Raw genomic sequence first — 17,978 nt, 5'->3', positions numbered from 1 at the left:
ACGCTACTCACAATGATGGTCAATGTAATAGGACCGCGTATAATCCATAAATAACTCCAGTGCATATTCACACTCCAGCATCTATCAATAAAAGATAAATATGGGTTGAGTAGTGGATGAGAATTGATTAAATTTATCAATTGCTTTTACTGGTGTATATTTTATCGACCACAAACGAAAAATACGGTTTGACTCCATATAAATAATACAGCGAATCCCAAAAATTTCGATCAACTAATATTATCAAAGCAATTCGTAGACAAAAACTCCAGCGTGTGTTTAGAATCAAATTACAAAAAAAAAACAAAACAAGGGAGATAATTCCAGCAACAAGAATAATTGATCGAAATTGTTGGATATGTCCAATGTAGATTAAACTTGATCTGCTCTTTAAAGCCAAATGGTGGCTTATTAATCCTCTTTAGTGAAGCGCATTCTATTCACTTGGCAAGAATCTATGTGAATCTTCTTCTTCTTCTTCTTCTTCTTCTTCTTCTTCTTCTTCTTCTTCTTCTTCTTCTTCTTCTTCTTCTTCTTCTCATTATTATTATATTGAAACAGAGAAAACATGGATATCAACAATATAGTCAAGGAATTTGGGCATAAATTATCACTTCACATTTCTTTTTTTCTTGCTGGATCTGAAGGAAGGGGCAGTGCTTATAATCTTCGCAGTCCATCGCTGACAGATGAGACATGCTGTTAACGTTCAATTTAAAGTGTTGCAATTCGGTACTGGCAGAAGAGGCTTGAAGAGGAAAGGAAAGGAGCCCCAGTGAGTTGGCATTCTGGGAAGAAAGGAGTTGGTATAGCGGTTAATGCAGGTGATGAGAAGCAGAGGGCAATCCTAGACAAGACATAGGGGTCGTCACGTCTGTGGGCCAGAACCTTAGACCTTTGTGAGTCACTAGATATCAATTAGTCTCTTTTTTTTTTTGGCGTGTCTGTGTGTAACAACAGCGTTGACCCGGCAATACTCCTTTTGTCAGTTGTTTGTCAATGAACAAAAAGGAACGCAGTATTCCTATGCACTTGCCTGTTAAGTTATGACTTGTGGCATTAAGATACGGCTAAGTTGAAACCATTTCACTTATACTGCTAATAATTTTGACAAAATTATGTAACACTATTTCATTTATCGTCTACTAACAGAATTAGACCATGTAAGATCACTCATGTAAGACCACCGTACTCGACCTCGTAGAAATAGCAGCAAAACCGTCCTCAAGTCATATCTTGTTTTCTTAAACGAAAGGATATATTGGATAATGTATTCTCTGATTTCAAAAAAGAAGGGATGGTCACTGCTGAAAACTATTTGGTTAGTACAATGATACAAGAAATGAAATATGAAATGCTACTTACAGTGTGTTGTCATAATATATACGTGCAAAAATCCAGGGAATAAGAAATGTGAATGGAAAACCTATTATGAAAAATAAATAAGTAAATAAATAAGATAAATGTTATTTGATTGTATTTATTTGTGTGTGTGTGTGTGTGTGTGTGCGTGCGAGTGTGTGTGGGCGGGGAATAGGAGTAAGACTGTTGCTTAAATTTCATTTCAATATTTATTCATCATAATTATTAATGTGACACATTTGATCTAGAACAGGGCTGTGCACTGAGCGAAATATGTTGGAATATATCCCAGCTTAGCTTTGATTGATTTCCAGAATATTCCACTTCTGATTATGGGATATTTTATCTAGCAATTACAGATAAGCAAAAAAGTTGTCCGTTACGTAGTTCTCGTTTACTCTGTCTGCAAAATATATTTATGGGCCACAACTAGATCGTTAGATTGACTGAGCTGTTAATAGGTTTGTGCCTTTGCCTGGAACACAGGACAATATATAAGTTCTATATCCTTTTGGTAGCATCTAGACGACAACCTCGTAACTCACAAAATTGTCATTCAAATTTCAACTACCTGACCCCCCCCCAAAAAAAAAAAAATTCCCATTCTCTTACATTAATATGATTTTGGAGTGATGTAATATTGATTTAGAAGATGAGTTTCTTCTTTAAATTATGTATCATTGTGCAGTGGTTACAGAAACATGAAAAAAAAAAGAAAAGAAGCTAACTGACATGGTAAGATGTTGTGGAGTTCAATCCTGTTCTGTTCTAATTACATGCACTTCCAGGTTTATAATTCACCAACAGAAATATTATTCTTCATGGTATATAATTGGTAACGTTGTATTAATATATGGAAATAGTGCGAACACGCTATCTTTAAGATAGCATATTTTACATTGATTTGACATTATTGTATCATATATTCCAATAGTGTATATGCATAAGTATACATATGACATGCGTGTGGGAAGAATGCAGGCAAGACATGCGACAATGAAGCAAACTCGAACGTCAATAATGAAAAGCGTAAAAAAGAGCTACAAGATGCAATGCCGTTATATTAAAAGAAAGTGCATTTATAAAGCAATGAAAAATCACTACCTAAATGCTGCAAATAAATTTTAATATATTTATATTCACGCTTCGATGCATGTTTAATACAGTTAGTATTTCTTTTTAAAAACACTATCATCATGAATACCACTATGCTATTGGTATATCTATACAAGTGTGCCCACTCTGCGACTTTTCAGCAAATTTTCAACAAATACGCTTCAAGTGACGTAGATTCTGATTATATTGGAATTTGTTGTGAAAGAAATTTTTCCGTGAGTGGGAGTGAGGTGGGGGTGTTTGTTGGTGTTTTGGAAAATTCACATGTCAGCTTTTGTTTCCTCATAACTCTGAGAAAAATGTGTATTTGTTATAGAAATTTTCAACAAATATCTTTCAGAGTGTAAAGATTCTAATTATGTTGGAATTCAATATGAAAAAAAAACCCAATTGGGTTTTCTTTATTACAGCAAATTCGGAATTTATACCATCTGAAGTATATTTGTGGAAAATTTCATTAAAAAATAACCATTTTTTCTGGAAGTTGTGAAGAAAGAAAGTCAGTGGGGCACAATTGTGTAGGTATGTCATCCTATCTACGTTTGCGTGCTGAGAAAAACTGAGCACATCACGTACACATTATAGACACCCATTTGATGCATACAGAACGAAAGAAGTGTATTGTTTGCTTATATAAAACATTGAGTTATATAATGAAAGATCTTTACATAGAAAATGAGAGAGAAGTGATGCAAACCGGTACGAAGATAAATAATAACAATGTAATCTTAGCATTATTTAAGCTAAAGCAATGGGCGTCTATACACAAATGTACCCCATCGATTTTGTTTCCTCATAACTTCTAGAAAAATGGGTATTTTAAAATGAAATTTTCTACAAATACGCTTCAAACGGTGAAGATTCCGATTATATCGGAATGAAATAACTTTCCGGTTGCTGGAGGGGAGTTTCAGAAAATTTACGCGCATCGGTTTTGTTTCCTGATAACTTTCGGGAAAATGGGAAGCTTTTTCTACAAATACTCTTCATTTTGTTTAAATTACAATTATAGTGGAATTTGATGTGAAAAGGAAAATGATGAGTACGCACACATACATACTGACACACTTCACGAATTTTCTTCGAAATTTCAAGTTTCATTTTGTAGATATATGTGATGTGTGTCAGCATGTATATGTGCTAGCCCACCAATTTCTTCCATCTTAAATTCCCATATAATCGTAATCTACACACTCTGAAAATTTCATCAAGAAATATACATTTTTCTCAAAGTTATGAGGAAACAAAGGCGCTTCATGTTTTTCCAACTCACGGAAAAAAATTTAAAGCAGACAGCTATAAGATGAAATAGTGCAAAGCGGTTGTTAAAAGAACGCGCATTTAATATTAAATGATGAAAAAAAAATGAAGAATAATAACTAAAAAAAAACAAAACAAAAGAGAAAGAACAAAATAGAGAATGAAACATAGACTATAATAGACGTTGTTGACATTGAACACGCAATGTTTGTCAAGTAGCAATTGGAACACTTATGTTCGCACATACGAATAAACTGTAGTCTGGTCATGAACACATTGCTCCGGCCATGCGTTAACGAAAGTCCATGAGAATCATGTCGTTTTATTAAAATTACATTAAAATGTGTTTTTAAAACCTACATCGATATTTCCTTATTCTTTCTCTATAAGGTTCGGGTATAGCTGTGTGGCAAGAAGTTTGCTTCCCAACCACATAGTTCCGGTTTCAGTTCCAGACACCTTGGGAAGGTGTCTTCTATTGTAGCCACGGGGCAACCAAAGCTTTGTCAGTGGATTTGACAGATGGAAACTGAAAGTAGTGTATGTGTACATATCTTTGTATCGCTTCGCTGACGAAGATTAGGAAGGCTGTTGTCCACGTCCACTGCACGCTGGTTCGTGGCTGATAAGGCCGATGTGGGATGACAGGGGTATGATTGAACTGATGACAGGGGTATGGTTGTTCAGTGTCTGATGATACAGCTACATTATTTTTCGCCACTGAGGTTTGTCTTCAAGAGAGGCACTGCTAGAAATCTTAAAGGAAGAAACAACATCACTGATGGTATGGCGCCAAGTAATGCGGTCAGTTGTTAGAGTGGAACACTCACGATAATCAATGTCACAAACGCTAAGGAACTGCTTCAGACAGTCCTTGTAACACTTCCTTGGTGCCCCCCTTGTTGCGGAGGCCAGTGGTGAGCTCACCGTACATGATGATCTTGGTAGGTTGCAGTCTTTCATCCTGCCCAACACAGTCGTGTCTCAAGTAAAATGGCTTCCAGGCTGGTGACCTTTGCTCGCTCGAGACCTCAATGTTGGTGATGTAGTCGTTCCAGTAAATGTTGCAGTGTTGGTGAAAACGTCCAAGGAGCCTGGTATGACAGCAGTAGGACTCAGCGCCATCTAGGATCGTCGTGCGAGCGACGGCCCCGTAGATGATGACATTTGTGCTGATATTAAGATGCTTCTGGTTCCACACACATTTATACAGTCTTCGCATCTGATAAAATGGTACATCCAAGGTAAGTGAACTGCTATACTGGCTTCAGTTCTCTTTCAGCAATGGTGATATGTGTGTGTGTGTTTGTCCCACACGGCCGCTTGGTTTGTTTACGTCCCTGTAACTTATCAGTTCGGCAAAAGACCTCGATAGAATAATGCCAGGTATTAAAAAAGTGCTGGGGTCGAGTAGTTCGACTAAAACTTCTTCAAGGCTTTGCCCCAGCACGGCCGCAGTCCAGTGACTGAAACATGTGAAAAGTAAAAATGTAGAAGGAGAATTTATGTAAATTACTTCTCTAAATTAGTATTTAAAAACTGTAACCAAATTCTTCCAAGCAATCTTAAAAATTCATTAAAAAGTATTACAAATTTATGTAAAAAAAAGAAGAAAAATACGCGAAAAGTATTTCATTAGTAGCTTATACAGTGAGGTCTTGTGTGTTGGCATCGGCTCACGCTGAGATCTCCTACAGAGATAATAAGAGTAACAGCTGATAATTACAGAGCAATATTATATAAATGTATGTGCTTATTTAACAGAGTGTTATATAACAGTGTTAGAATTCCTTCATGTAAAAAGAAAGATAAATGGCGCCGATTCTTTAGAAATGGTATTTTTGGAAAATAGAAACTCTTAAAAACATTTTGTGAGATTAAAATTTCTGAGTGAGTTTTCGGATTATTACCGAAGATTCGTATATTTGAAGTTGTGACATGGAAAACAAGAGCATTCAGAGAGCGCAAACCTACGCCAAGGCAACGCCAACGTCCCCTTAACGATTAGCCGGAGATGATTTTTAAAATGAGGATATCTTAAATAAACTCGACTGCTCTCACAAACGAAAATACTAAAAATGAACCCGACTGCCCTCAAAAATTAAGTGAAAAAAACCCAGAATCCTTGTCCGGTACCGGATCGAATCAGAATCTAATCAGTTCGTGCCAATCATGAGGCCAAACATCACCGAAAGTTTCATCCGAATCCATCCAGCGGTTCTTGAGATATCTTGTCCACAAACAAACAAAGAAATATGACTGAAAACAACACCTCCGCCTTCGCTAAGACGGAGATAATAATAGAGATCTGACCTTTTAGCGCAGTAATACAGTATTTGAGATAACATTGAAGACATTGACTTCGTTATTTAGAGGAACAAGCAGTGTTGTATTCGTGAAGGTTATAGTTGACTTGCAAACCTGTAACAATTACCTGTGACTTCACTCACGAATGACTTATAATGAAGAAGAGTGCAAGAGAGAGAGAGAGAGAGGGATAGAGAGAGAGAGAGAGAGAGAGAGAATGTGGGAGAAAGAGTGACAGCGCTGGCGAAGGCGGCGGGGGAAAGATAGTAGAAGCTGTCAAACGTCATTATAGAGAGAAATTGAGAGTTGTAGCCGGAGGTGATAGCAATGCATCAAAGAGAAGATCTGAACAGCCATTGGCTGACGGTCTTGTTTGCTATCTATTCAGCCAAATCTGATTCTTGTAACCAGGGTCGGGTTAAACTCCATACAGGCCTTAAGGAATTAAAAGATTTTGTTTGATTCGTTCATGCTGCTAACTATGTAACAGATCTAATTTGACAGGCAAGTTTGGGTGCTAATGTACCAACTTGGCCTTTAATTTTCAAGATTTTCTATCAGTAAACAAAACTCAAAAGCAAAGCAAAAACAATTAAAACAAGTTCAGTCATTATTTTTAAAAGTAGTTCATAAATTATGAAATGTTCGTAAAGCTATTCGATTGAACTAAACCATCAACAATTAATATATTACAGTAGGGAACATGGTTTTTATTGTCTGGTGTTGGAGACATGTTTCCTAGTAATTATGGGCCCCTAATTTTGAATGTTAAATCCATTTTGCTCTATGATTTCAAAATTTATCACAAACACAAATGTCTATTTTTCAACATTTCCGGTATTGTCACCGTATCTAAGGATAGATTTTGCTCCATTAAATGCAGACCCATTTATGGCGCTTGACATAACTTTGAAAATAACTTTTCAACATCATTTTAAAGCAAATGCAACTACAAAAGCGAAAACAGAGTTCATGATTTAAGTCTCTTTAGTAAATAAAGGGCAATAAACTTGAGCAACTTTCACTATTTTCAGTCTAACCAGTTTTAAATGTCATAATGATAACATAACGCCCTTTATACAATTAAACTAGCTGAAGGTGATCCGCTCTACGCGCGGGTGAGGGTGTGGTTGTTACTTTCTGTTGCTTCCTTTCTGTTTCTTATCGCCACATTCTCCCTATTTGTTTCACTCTCCTTTATCACTCACTTTCCCACCATCTTACTCTTCTTTTCTCTCGGATTCTCCCTCACTTTCTCTTACTCTCTATCTTTCTCTATCTATCTATCTCCCATTTATAAAGAACAAAAGATCTTGAGTAAGTTGAGAAAGAAAATATTTTGAAAGATCAATCATAAATATCAGGCAGTGACAACGGAAAGGTCTGTTTCAAGGCGGACAGCAAAACACTAACATTTAAAAGGGACAGACGAAATTGCGAGCTGAATAAAAATTTTAAAATATTGGAAACCGAAGTTTGAAGGGATAGAATCTGAGGATAGTAGACTCGCCATGGCTGGCATTTCTTAACGACGGACAGCAACGTACTGGCAGTTTAATGGCTGGCTGAACTTGATGTAAAATAAAATTCCTGAACACCAAGTTTTGAAGTGATTCCTTCTCACGACAGTAGACTCACCATGGCAGGCATTCAAAACTTCTTCATGACGGACGGCAACACATTGACGATTTGAAGGCTGGCGCAAATTTTTTAGCTTGATGTAACAGAGAATTCCTAAACACCCGCTCCTGTAAATTTTAATCCCCTTCCAGCCCCATTTAGACCACTTTTCACATTTTGGTTAATATAACCCGATTTCATTCGGGTCTACTTGGGCCACATTTTAGAAGATGGGGTATTTTGTCCTAGAGGTCACGCCTTTCATTTGAGGAAAAAATAGTTACCATGCAAACTCGCCAGCACTTTTAACATAGGTGTGCATATTTTCAGCTCAACCGACCACATAATGCACACATTATATATATATACGCATTATATATGTGTGTGTACGCATTATATATACAAATATATATATATATATATATATATATATATATATATATATATATAACATTAACCCAATAAATATCTAAATCATAATATTTGTTCTCATGATTGTGTGGTGGTGGTGGTGGCGATGATAATTCTCTCTATGAATGCTGAAAGAGTACACAGAGAGAGAGAGAAGAGAGAGAGAGAGAGGGAGAGAGAGAGAGAGGGTGGGAGAAAGAGTGACAGAGCTGGCGAAGGTGGCGGAAGAAAGAGAGTGGAAGCTGTCAAACATCGTTATAGATCGAATGTGGAGGGAAAGGAGGAAAAAGAGAGAGACGGATGAAGGGAGGCAGATATGCGAAAGAGAGAAACGACAATTTATAATATTTGTTCTCATGATTGTGTGGTGGTGGTGGCGATAATAATTCTCTCTATGAATGCAGACAGACGTAGAGAGAGAGAGAGAGAGAGAGAGAGAGAATGTGGGAGAAAGAGTGACAGCGCTGGTGAAGGCGGCGGGGGAAAGATAGTAGAAGCTGCCAAACGTCGTTATAGAGAGTAAGTGAAGGGAAGGGAGGAAAAAGAGAGAGAGACGGAGGAAGACAGGCAGATAAGAGAAAGAGAGAAACGACAAACACTTGTCAAAGTGTGGGTTTTTTGCCCTAGTAACCACAGCTTTTGAGATCGGGATTTCTAACCTAGCCCACTCACATCCACGTCTCTTTTTACAAACAAACATACTTTTCACATTTCAGATTTATAGATATTGATGATGGTAATATCACTTATCATAAATATCTCATATTTGTGGAATTTGATATGCCCACGCTGTACTTGATGTAATGTCACTATCATTTGAACCTTTAACTATTTCTTGTGAAAATTAGTATTTTGAATGTGCCCTTAATGTTTTAACTATGAGGTCACATGGGTCAAAGTCACTTTTTGTCAAGCATAGTCAAAGAACTGCAGAAAGAACTTCATGGTATGTATGTTCTTTATGGAACTATGCCATCACAAATCTGCATTTGCTTATTTTATAACTTGACAAATCTGAAAATGCTTTTCCCCGGTGACAACAGGATTAAATATATGTTTTTATTGAGAGAAGAAAATGTGGAAATAGCTCCCAATGTCTTCTGCTATATTTGTGGATGTTACACTTTACCTAGGCAGTGGAAGAAATCGCAGATTTTGTGAAGAAACCTTACCTTACTTACTTTAACATGAAACTAGGTGATCAAGACAAGAGACAAGACAGTACCTGAGCACCTCAGACAGTGTGGGACACGTGTAGAAACACTGAGACGGCGACTGTTTCAGATACTTAAGCAGAAAGCTTCCAGTTTTGTGGTGTGAACAAATTAATGTTGGTGTGTTTAACGGGCCACAGTTTAGGTGGTTGTTGCAGGATGAGTAGTTTTTGAAGACCACGGCTGGTGTTGAAAAAGAAGCATGAGATGCTTTTGCTGCAGCTGTGCCTGATTTCCTTGGAAACAGGAAATCATCAAAGAACGAATATGTGCAGACTATGTTATCCAGTCTTCAAGCACTGGGCCGCAACATGAGTGTAAGAGTGCATTCCCTGCACAGTCATCTCGATTACCTCCTTGAAAATCATATTGCAATAAGTGAGGAGCAAAGAGAAAGATTCCACCAAAAATATCGAGACTATGAAGACTAGGTATCAAGGCGGGGGGGGGGACACAAGATAATGACTGATTACTGCTGGTCTCGGCAAAGAGACATGTCATGATGCAAGTTATTCATGCAAAGCAGCAAAGAGAAAGCTCATTCCATGAGTGGCTGAATCTCCAGTTTGACAGAAATATCTATCATAAGATGTGTAATTAAATATTTTGTGTATTTTTGTTCAACAATAAAAGTACAATTTGGGCTTGTGTTAGTTGCATTTAATGACAAAAATTACGTTTTCTGGTAAAAAATGAATTAATGTTTAGCAAACAAATTGGCATGATAGAAAATTTGTGAGGGCATTTCTGAACCCAGTGCCATCAGGTTAAGCAGGACTAATTGTAGAAAGCAAGCCAACGAAAGATATTTTCGAGAATGTTCCCCAGTGTGATGAATAAAATTATAAAAGCAGCTGACCAGCCCTATTACTTATGGATAAATAATACAATTGTGCTTATTCAAAGAGTAAACAGTAGAACAAAAATCTTGACGTGATGGAAGAAAACTGCGTGTAGTTTTGAAACCAGCATGCCAATTTTAGGCTAAAGTCAAGTGAAGAAGCAAACTCGGCATAGAATATGTTCAAAATAGTTTCCCTGTTACCAGTTCTAATTGCTATCAGTTAACTGCTACATTTAAACATCTGGCAGCCCCAATGTGATAGAAACGGTACAGAGTCTCATTCCTAACAGTCCCTAAACACTTGTGGCTTGTGTATAAATAACTAATCAATATTTTTCTACTTACAATTTCAACGAGATGGATCTATTGCTAGCAAACCATACTCAATGTCTAGTCATATTTATACTCTTTTTTAATCTATGTAATTTTTTTTTTTACAGTATAAGTTAAAATTTCTGCCGTGGTTGCATCTGCTATTCATCTTCCCTGGGTGAATCAGATATGCAGCATGTATATATATATATATATATATATATACTTCTTATACATTTGATTATGGTTTTTCCCACAAATTTATGGTTTTGTGCAAGAGACAGAAATTAATAATTCCCACTTAGCTCTCTGCCAATTTAAAAATAGCAGGTTTCTTGATTTTTAAATCCTCTACAGACATCTGCAAATTTCCTGTTTAAAAATAATGGTTTATAAGCAATTGCGTTCATTTTAACAATTACAGCGTGTAAGACACATTAACTATTCAAAAACACACTAAAACTGTTCACGTCACTTAAACAGCTATTATTCGGTGTCAAAATCTTCGTCAGTATTATAAATATAACGAATTCATGTATTATAGGTCAGACATTCATGTGTCATTGCCTAGTGCTCATAGTTGGTCACTTAACTTGGCATTTGGTTGTAATTCTTATACCCTTTCTTTCTTCCTTCCTTCCTTCTCTCGGTGGAGTACTCTGTCGACCTTGTACAGTTTCAGCAAGTCAAGAATTATTGATTTTAACGAAGATAAACTATCAGTCCATGGCCAAGAAGATGAGAGACAATTGGGAGAAAGGTAGACACAAACTGTATAAGGGTAGGAGCAGAAGTTATGTCATCAGTAGTAGTAGTAGTAGTAGTAGTAGTAGTAGTAGTAGTAGTAGTGACAACAGCAGTATATATAGTAAAAGCCCATAAATTCTGAAGGCAGAAATTCTGTTATTTTTTTACAACTAATCCTCTCTACTATAGGCACACAGCCAGAAATCTTGTGGAGAGAGGTAAATCGATTACATCGACCCCAGTGGTCAACCGGAGCTTATTTTATCGGCCCCGAAATGATAAAAGGTAAAGTTGACCTCGGTGGAATTTGAGCCCAGAATCTAAAGCCATAAGAAATGCCGCTAAGCATTTTGTCCGGCATAGTAACGATTCTGTCAGCTCGCTGCTTCAGAAAAGAAAATAAATTACGGAAAATACTTTACTGAGATGGAAATCACATTATGACACAAAAACATATCAAAGAAAAAGAAATTGCAAGCGTCCCTATAGCTCAATCCAGTTGTATGTTGATAATCTAACAAACTATATCAGGAGCATGCCACTACATGTCAGAGATATGAGCGAGCTGACCACATTCGACTATGAGGAGAATGAAAAGATCATTAATGATCATGTGGGAAGGTGGCACAAGTCCTACAGTTAACTGGCAGAGAGATAACAATTTTATAACTACCATCAATAAAATACCACCTGTATATGGCTTTCGGCAAAACCACAAAACCTATACCGACTGGGCCGCCTACTCTCCCTATCTGTGTTGCTAACAATAGCAGCAGTCACGGAATATCATGTTTTCTCTTATAGATCTTAAGCCCCCTAGACTGAATTATCGATGGGATGTCTGTGATTGCACCAATGAACTGCTTAGTTGGATCTACTACATCAAAAGTAGTATGGATATAGTATCACTGTATCAATCAATTGATATAGATTTTACTGTTAAGAAATGTGTGAAGCTGTCTATGAGAGTAACGATCTGGGTCTCTTTCTAGCCATTTCTTGTGCCAAAGAATATCATTCTATTCATAACCTAGCAGGGCTGGTTGAGATACCAGTAGGAGAACTGAGAGTATCACTTGTTATGAGATGAAGTTTGATAGTGTTCTGTTTGTAAATGCGACACAAAAATAGTGACTGGCTAACATATCTAGGAAAATCCTCCGCGCAGTTAAATGACCAAGGTCGTTGAAAAGGCAGATAGATCTATCAGATCTGTTCTTTGTAAATCTTAATTCTTTGACAATGACACCTATCAGGGGAGTGAGACAAGAGTTTGGAAGAACTGCTTTGATGTTGCCTTCCCACATTAAAACAACAAAAATGAGAACGTAGAACAGAAAACAAAACATCAAAGTGTCCTTTCTATACACCAGCACATTCCACTGCCGACGCCACTAACACAACGCCAAAAAATGCGGTAAGCATTATTGCGTGATCTGGACGAAGTGTTACACTCAACATTCCGAAATCCATCCAGTAACAAACCAACCTCAGCAGAACTATGGTATACAAAACATTTGCAACAAAAATTTGGAAAACCTAACAGGCAACTCAGCAGCAGACAAGTGCCTAAGACGAATTTGAGGCACTAAAACATTATCGGAAAAAGTATGGCACAGTAGATGTGAGACTGGATGAGCCCAGAAACACACCGTAATAACCTTAAAAAGGGACGAACTGATCCTCATCCGAACATACCTAGGTCGCAGAATAGTAAAACTAAACGCCTTTTCAATATAAGGCCGCGAAAGTCAAAATGCATGCCAGTGAATCTATAAAACAATAAAGTATATCCCACTAGTTGGCTGAACAATGAGTATAGACGTCAGAAAGGTATTCTCAAGACGTATAGGCTTAACATCAATCCAAGAAGCTTTTGAATATCAGATCATGTCCCTTAGAGTATACATATTAAACACCAAACAGTAAAGTCTTGACATGAATCAAGCTTGCGTTCATGAAAGTTGGAAAAATGTTTTTCAAAAACTATTCCCTGACCAATGTGTAGCCAGAGTTGCGCAAATCTACTGCAGCAGGTCACCAGAAGATACCCTTAAAAGATTATGCAAGGCAATAGTACCAGAAGTTTTCAACGTGACAGCAATGTTGACAACCAGAATAGTCTATCCTTGACAAACGACCAGGATATTAGCTCTCACTTTGAAGAATACGTGTTTGCAATACAGGACCAGGAAACAGCCGCGATGCACAGAAGGAATAGTGATGTAGGTAAACCACATAGATCCGATAATCGATACAGCCTTTATGGAATTAACACAGAGGATGTCACTCACATCATAAGTAGCTATCTGAGTATGTTCTCACGGTATTATCTACTTATGAGACATGAGTACATGTACGGTCAGAACACTAGAAATCTGAAAAAGAATAATTTTGAGGAGACAACCATGACATCATGCGATATACCATAGAGAGCGTGGGTAAAGGACCTGGCGAGGATGGACACTGATCAACGAAAAGCTTCCGATAGGGTGGACCAGTAACACTTAGCGGCTATTCTCACGATAGCAGGTATCGGTCTCATTTTCTGCAGTTGGGTTGTTGAAATGCACAGCATCTACTCGGTGAACAAGGAGGAGACAAATATCAGTGGAAAATAGTTGAAAAGTTCACACTATATGTCAACGGATAAGAAAATGTACGCTACGCGTAGCTGAAAGATTACAGACGTTATTCAAATCTATGAACTCCACCGTACTGCTGAATTCGAGATCTGGAATTTTCAACGGATGTAAACATAAGGGTAAATTCCTGTTGGTGAATTGGAAAATGCCATCCTCTCTGCATTGGGCAGCCTCCACGACCCTATCCATTCAGCCTTGTTATGACTTTACGGTCAAAGATGACATAACTCTAATTCTCCCCCGTTTTCTTTTTCCTTTTCCATTTGTTTTCCGATGTTTCCATTTTTCCACCTTTTACATCTACTTCTTTCTTGCCTTTTGCCATATTTTATCTTATTCAATCGTGTTGTTTTAACTTTTTATGCCATGTGGGCATAACCTGCGTGAAGGCGCCAGACGTGTTATAAAATGCTGTCTGAGTCGTTTTCATCGCATGAAACTATTACAAGCTCATAACAATTTACACTGTGGTTATTAAACAACACACACATACATACGCACACGCGCACACACACACACACATACACACACGCACGCACACACATACACACACGCACACACACACATACACACACGCACACACATACACACACGCGCGCGCGCACACACACACATACACACACGCACACGCACACACACACACACACACATATATATAGTTACGATATATCCTGAAGTAGAGTACAGTATCACACATCGACCAATATCCGGATATTTATCTGAAATACTTATTTGGTACATTGTTCAGATTAATATTTTAGCAATTTAAATCTCAATCAATGCAAAAAGAAAAGTATTAAATTGAAAGCTAGCAACAGTTAGAAAGGGATGAGACCAGTGAAAATAAGCAGAACATTGTTTGGAAAGTTATGACAGCTGGTCACACGGATAAAGCGCTTGGCTTGATTTGAATTAGTTTGAGCCAAACTTTTGTAAGGAGAACAGTTATCGTTAGTTTTATATTTAGATCGTCAATAAAATAACATAAAGTAACATTAACTGGAATCAGAAATATACTTACACCAGCCAAAAATAATGTAAAACTTGACACTACGTTGTTGAGTAAAAAGAGTTTTGTGTATCAACATTTGTAGATAAAATCCTTCCACGAGGATCCACACTTGGCTGGCACACAAACCATATATAAACAAAGTGAACAAAAGCCGACACTCCCAGTGCTGCAAAAGAATATTATTATATTAATATAAATCCAGAAAATGTGTATGTGTGTGTGTGTGTGTGTGTGTGTGTGTGTGTGTATGTGTGTGTGCGTGCGTTGTATGCTTTATTCTTTTATTTAGTCACAAAAAAGATGGCATTCTTAAACTGATGTGACTGATGTGACTGATGTTTAAGCTTGAACATATTTATTAAACTGAAATAGCAGACTCAAAAATGAAACTAGTAATAATCTGTAATAAGTCCAAAATATTTGCAAAATGAAATAAATTATAAGAAATACTAAATTTCTAAATCTCTCGTAGAGACATGTACGGTGGTGGGGCGATAGAATGGTTGTATACTGTCAATCTAACATGAACGTGACAGTAGTGGGGTACACCACCGCTGTATAGCCCTAGGAAGCATCGACGCCTCCTGATGGCTTTGACACATTTTTCCCTGTGTCCTTATATACATTTACGAAGGGGAGACAAACACCCCCGGCCGCCAGAGCTGCATCTAGGGACACGATCCTGAAACACGTGTCCCTAGATGCAGCTCTGGCGGCCGGGGGTGTTTGTCTCCCCTTCGTAAATGTATATAAGGACACAGGGAAAAATGTGTCAAAGCCATCAGGAGGCGTCGATGCTTCCTAGGGCTATACAGCGGTGGTGTACCCCCCTACTGCCGTCACGTTCGTGTTAGATTGACAGTATACAACCATTCGAAATAAATTATTTTGAAGTGAAAAATAAAATTCTAGTGTTTCGAAGGGAATTCCGTTAATGAAAGTAAGTAAAATTTAACATTACTGCTGGCAAAATAAAAAAAAAGCAAGAGGGAGAGGGAGAGAGAGAAAGAGAAAGAGAGAGCTAGGGAGAGAGTGAAAGGGAGTGAGAGAGAGAGGTAATAGTGAAAAATAAGGGAGTTAGAGGCAAGGAGGGGTAACATGGAAGTAGGACAACGTCTTGATCGTAAACAGCAACACTAGCAAATTTTAAAACTGCAAATAAATGGTCACAATCACTCACACACACACACACACCACACACACACACACACACACACACACACACACACACATCCTCTCATATTGCTTACTTATTTTTGTCATTAAACTGAAGTTATATTGGGACACCGCCTTGAATCATTTTAGTCGAGAGAATCGACCCCAGCACTTACTTTTCTAAAGCCTTGTATTTTTTCTATCGGTGTCTTAGGACGATCCGCTAAGTTACGGGGACGTAAACATACCGATGTCGGTATATATATATGTGTGTGTGTGTGTGTATGTGTGTATGTGTGCGTGTGTTTGTCCCTCACCAGTATTGGTTTGTATACGTCCCCGTAACTTGGTTAAGCAAAAAGAGAACGATGGAATAAGTACAAGGCTTAAAAATACAGGCACTGTGCTGAGTTTGTTCGACTATAATTCTTCAAAGATTGCCTCATCATACCCGCAGTCCAATGGATGAAACGTAAAATGATTAAAAAACAATAATATAGGACCATTTCGTTCAATTCTTTTTACAACATGCGTAAGATCCGCAGATCTTACTCCGCACCCAAAATTACAGGCCTTACGCTTCGTAGTGATGATACATACATACATACATAGGCGCAGGAGTGGCTGTGTGGTAAGTAGCTTGCTAACCAACCACATGGTTCCGGGTTCAGTCCCACTGCGTGGCATCTTGGGCAAGTGTCTTCTGCTATAGCCCCGGGCCGACCAATGCCTTGTGAGTGGATTTGGTAGACGGAAACTGAAAGAAGCCTGTCGTATATATGTATATATATATATGCGTGTGGTTGTATGTCTGTGTTTGTCCCCCTAGCATCGCTTGACAACCGATGCTGGTGTGTTTACGTCCCCGTCACTTAGCGGTTCGGCAAAAAAGAGACCGATAGAATAAGTACTGGGCTTACAAAGAATAAGTCCCGGGGTCGAGTTGCTCGACTAAAAGCGGTGCTCCAGCATGGCCGCAGTCAAATGACTGAAACAAGTAAAAGAGAAAAGAGATATACATACATACATACATACATACATACACACATACACACAAAACACACACACACACACACACACACACACACACACACACACAATATTGTGTTTCCCCAGGTGATATGTAAATATTGTCTCCGTAAGTTCAAAATTCTCGACTTCAAGAACATCCTCTCTGTCTGGTGGGGCCTGAATTTAATAGGTATCTGGATGCAATGTTGCTGAAGGACCGCCGACAAACTGCTTTGAATGTTTAGATGTAGTGGGATGGTAATTCTGCTACTGTTAAAGTGGTTGCCGTTTTAAAGGTATTGATATTTGATTTCTTTGTACTGTTGATCTGTTCTTCGTGGAAGCATTCGAATACTTTAAAACATCTATTTAATATATACGTTATTGAAAACTGCTGGTGGTTTTAAGTGATACTTTAAACAAGGTTTTTTTTAAAAATCAGTTTATAATTAACATTTATTTCTTCAATTAAAATGAAAATTACCATTCAACCATGTATTTTCAAGTGTTTCTTCTACGTCTATCCTACCTTTCTTTCCTCTGTCATATTTTTTCTCAAACTACCTCTCATCTGATTTTTACCGACACAAACCAGCTATAACCTCTAGTTTATTTTGTATCTTATTTCTGGGCAGTAAGCATTCGTTTTTCTGAATAGGAAAGAATGTTTCCTTACCGGTCCGTCTTTGAAAATTATCTTGTCTCCTTTCTTCTGAAAGTCAATGGACATGGCAAATCCATAAGTGAAAAGGTTCTGTCTGAGAAGGGAAAACAATGACCGACAAGAAAATGCCAGGAATAGATTGATATGAAGAATATTACTTTTGTAATGGAATCTCCTGGAAAAGGAAAAAAACGCAATTTATTAAATATTTTATAGATATAGATTACATTTTGAAATACATTAAATATCTGTAAACTCCGAACGATTCTGAGAACTTATGATGTGAATGTTACTCATG

General features: G+C 37.6%; 1 protein-coding gene across 1 annotated transcript in view; it reads right to left on the bottom strand.

The window, feature by feature from the left end:
- LOC115214856 (calcitonin gene-related peptide type 1 receptor-like) overlaps positions 1 to 17,978 on the bottom strand; it is a 111,509-nt gene that overhangs the window by 28,283 nt on the left and 65,248 nt on the right. Inside the window, exons 6-9 of the mRNA XM_036505485.1 lie at positions 17,693 to 17,855; positions 14,860 to 15,016; positions 1,366 to 1,426; positions 12 to 81 (exon numbers count right to left, since the gene is read on the bottom strand). Coding sequence (XP_036361378.1) covers positions 12 to 81; positions 1,366 to 1,426; positions 14,860 to 15,016; positions 17,693 to 17,855 — 451 coding nt within the window. The remainder of the gene's footprint in view (positions 1 to 11; positions 82 to 1,365; positions 1,427 to 14,859; positions 15,017 to 17,692; positions 17,856 to 17,978) is intronic.

This window comes from Octopus sinensis, linkage group LG8, assembly GCF_006345805.1.
Source record: "Octopus sinensis linkage group LG8, ASM634580v1, whole genome shotgun sequence".
Classification (NCBI taxonomy): Eukaryota; Metazoa; Mollusca; class Cephalopoda; order Octopoda; family Octopodidae; genus Octopus; species Octopus sinensis.
Note: the sequence above shows the minus strand (reverse complement) of the source record. Positions and strands in the feature narration are given on the sequence as shown.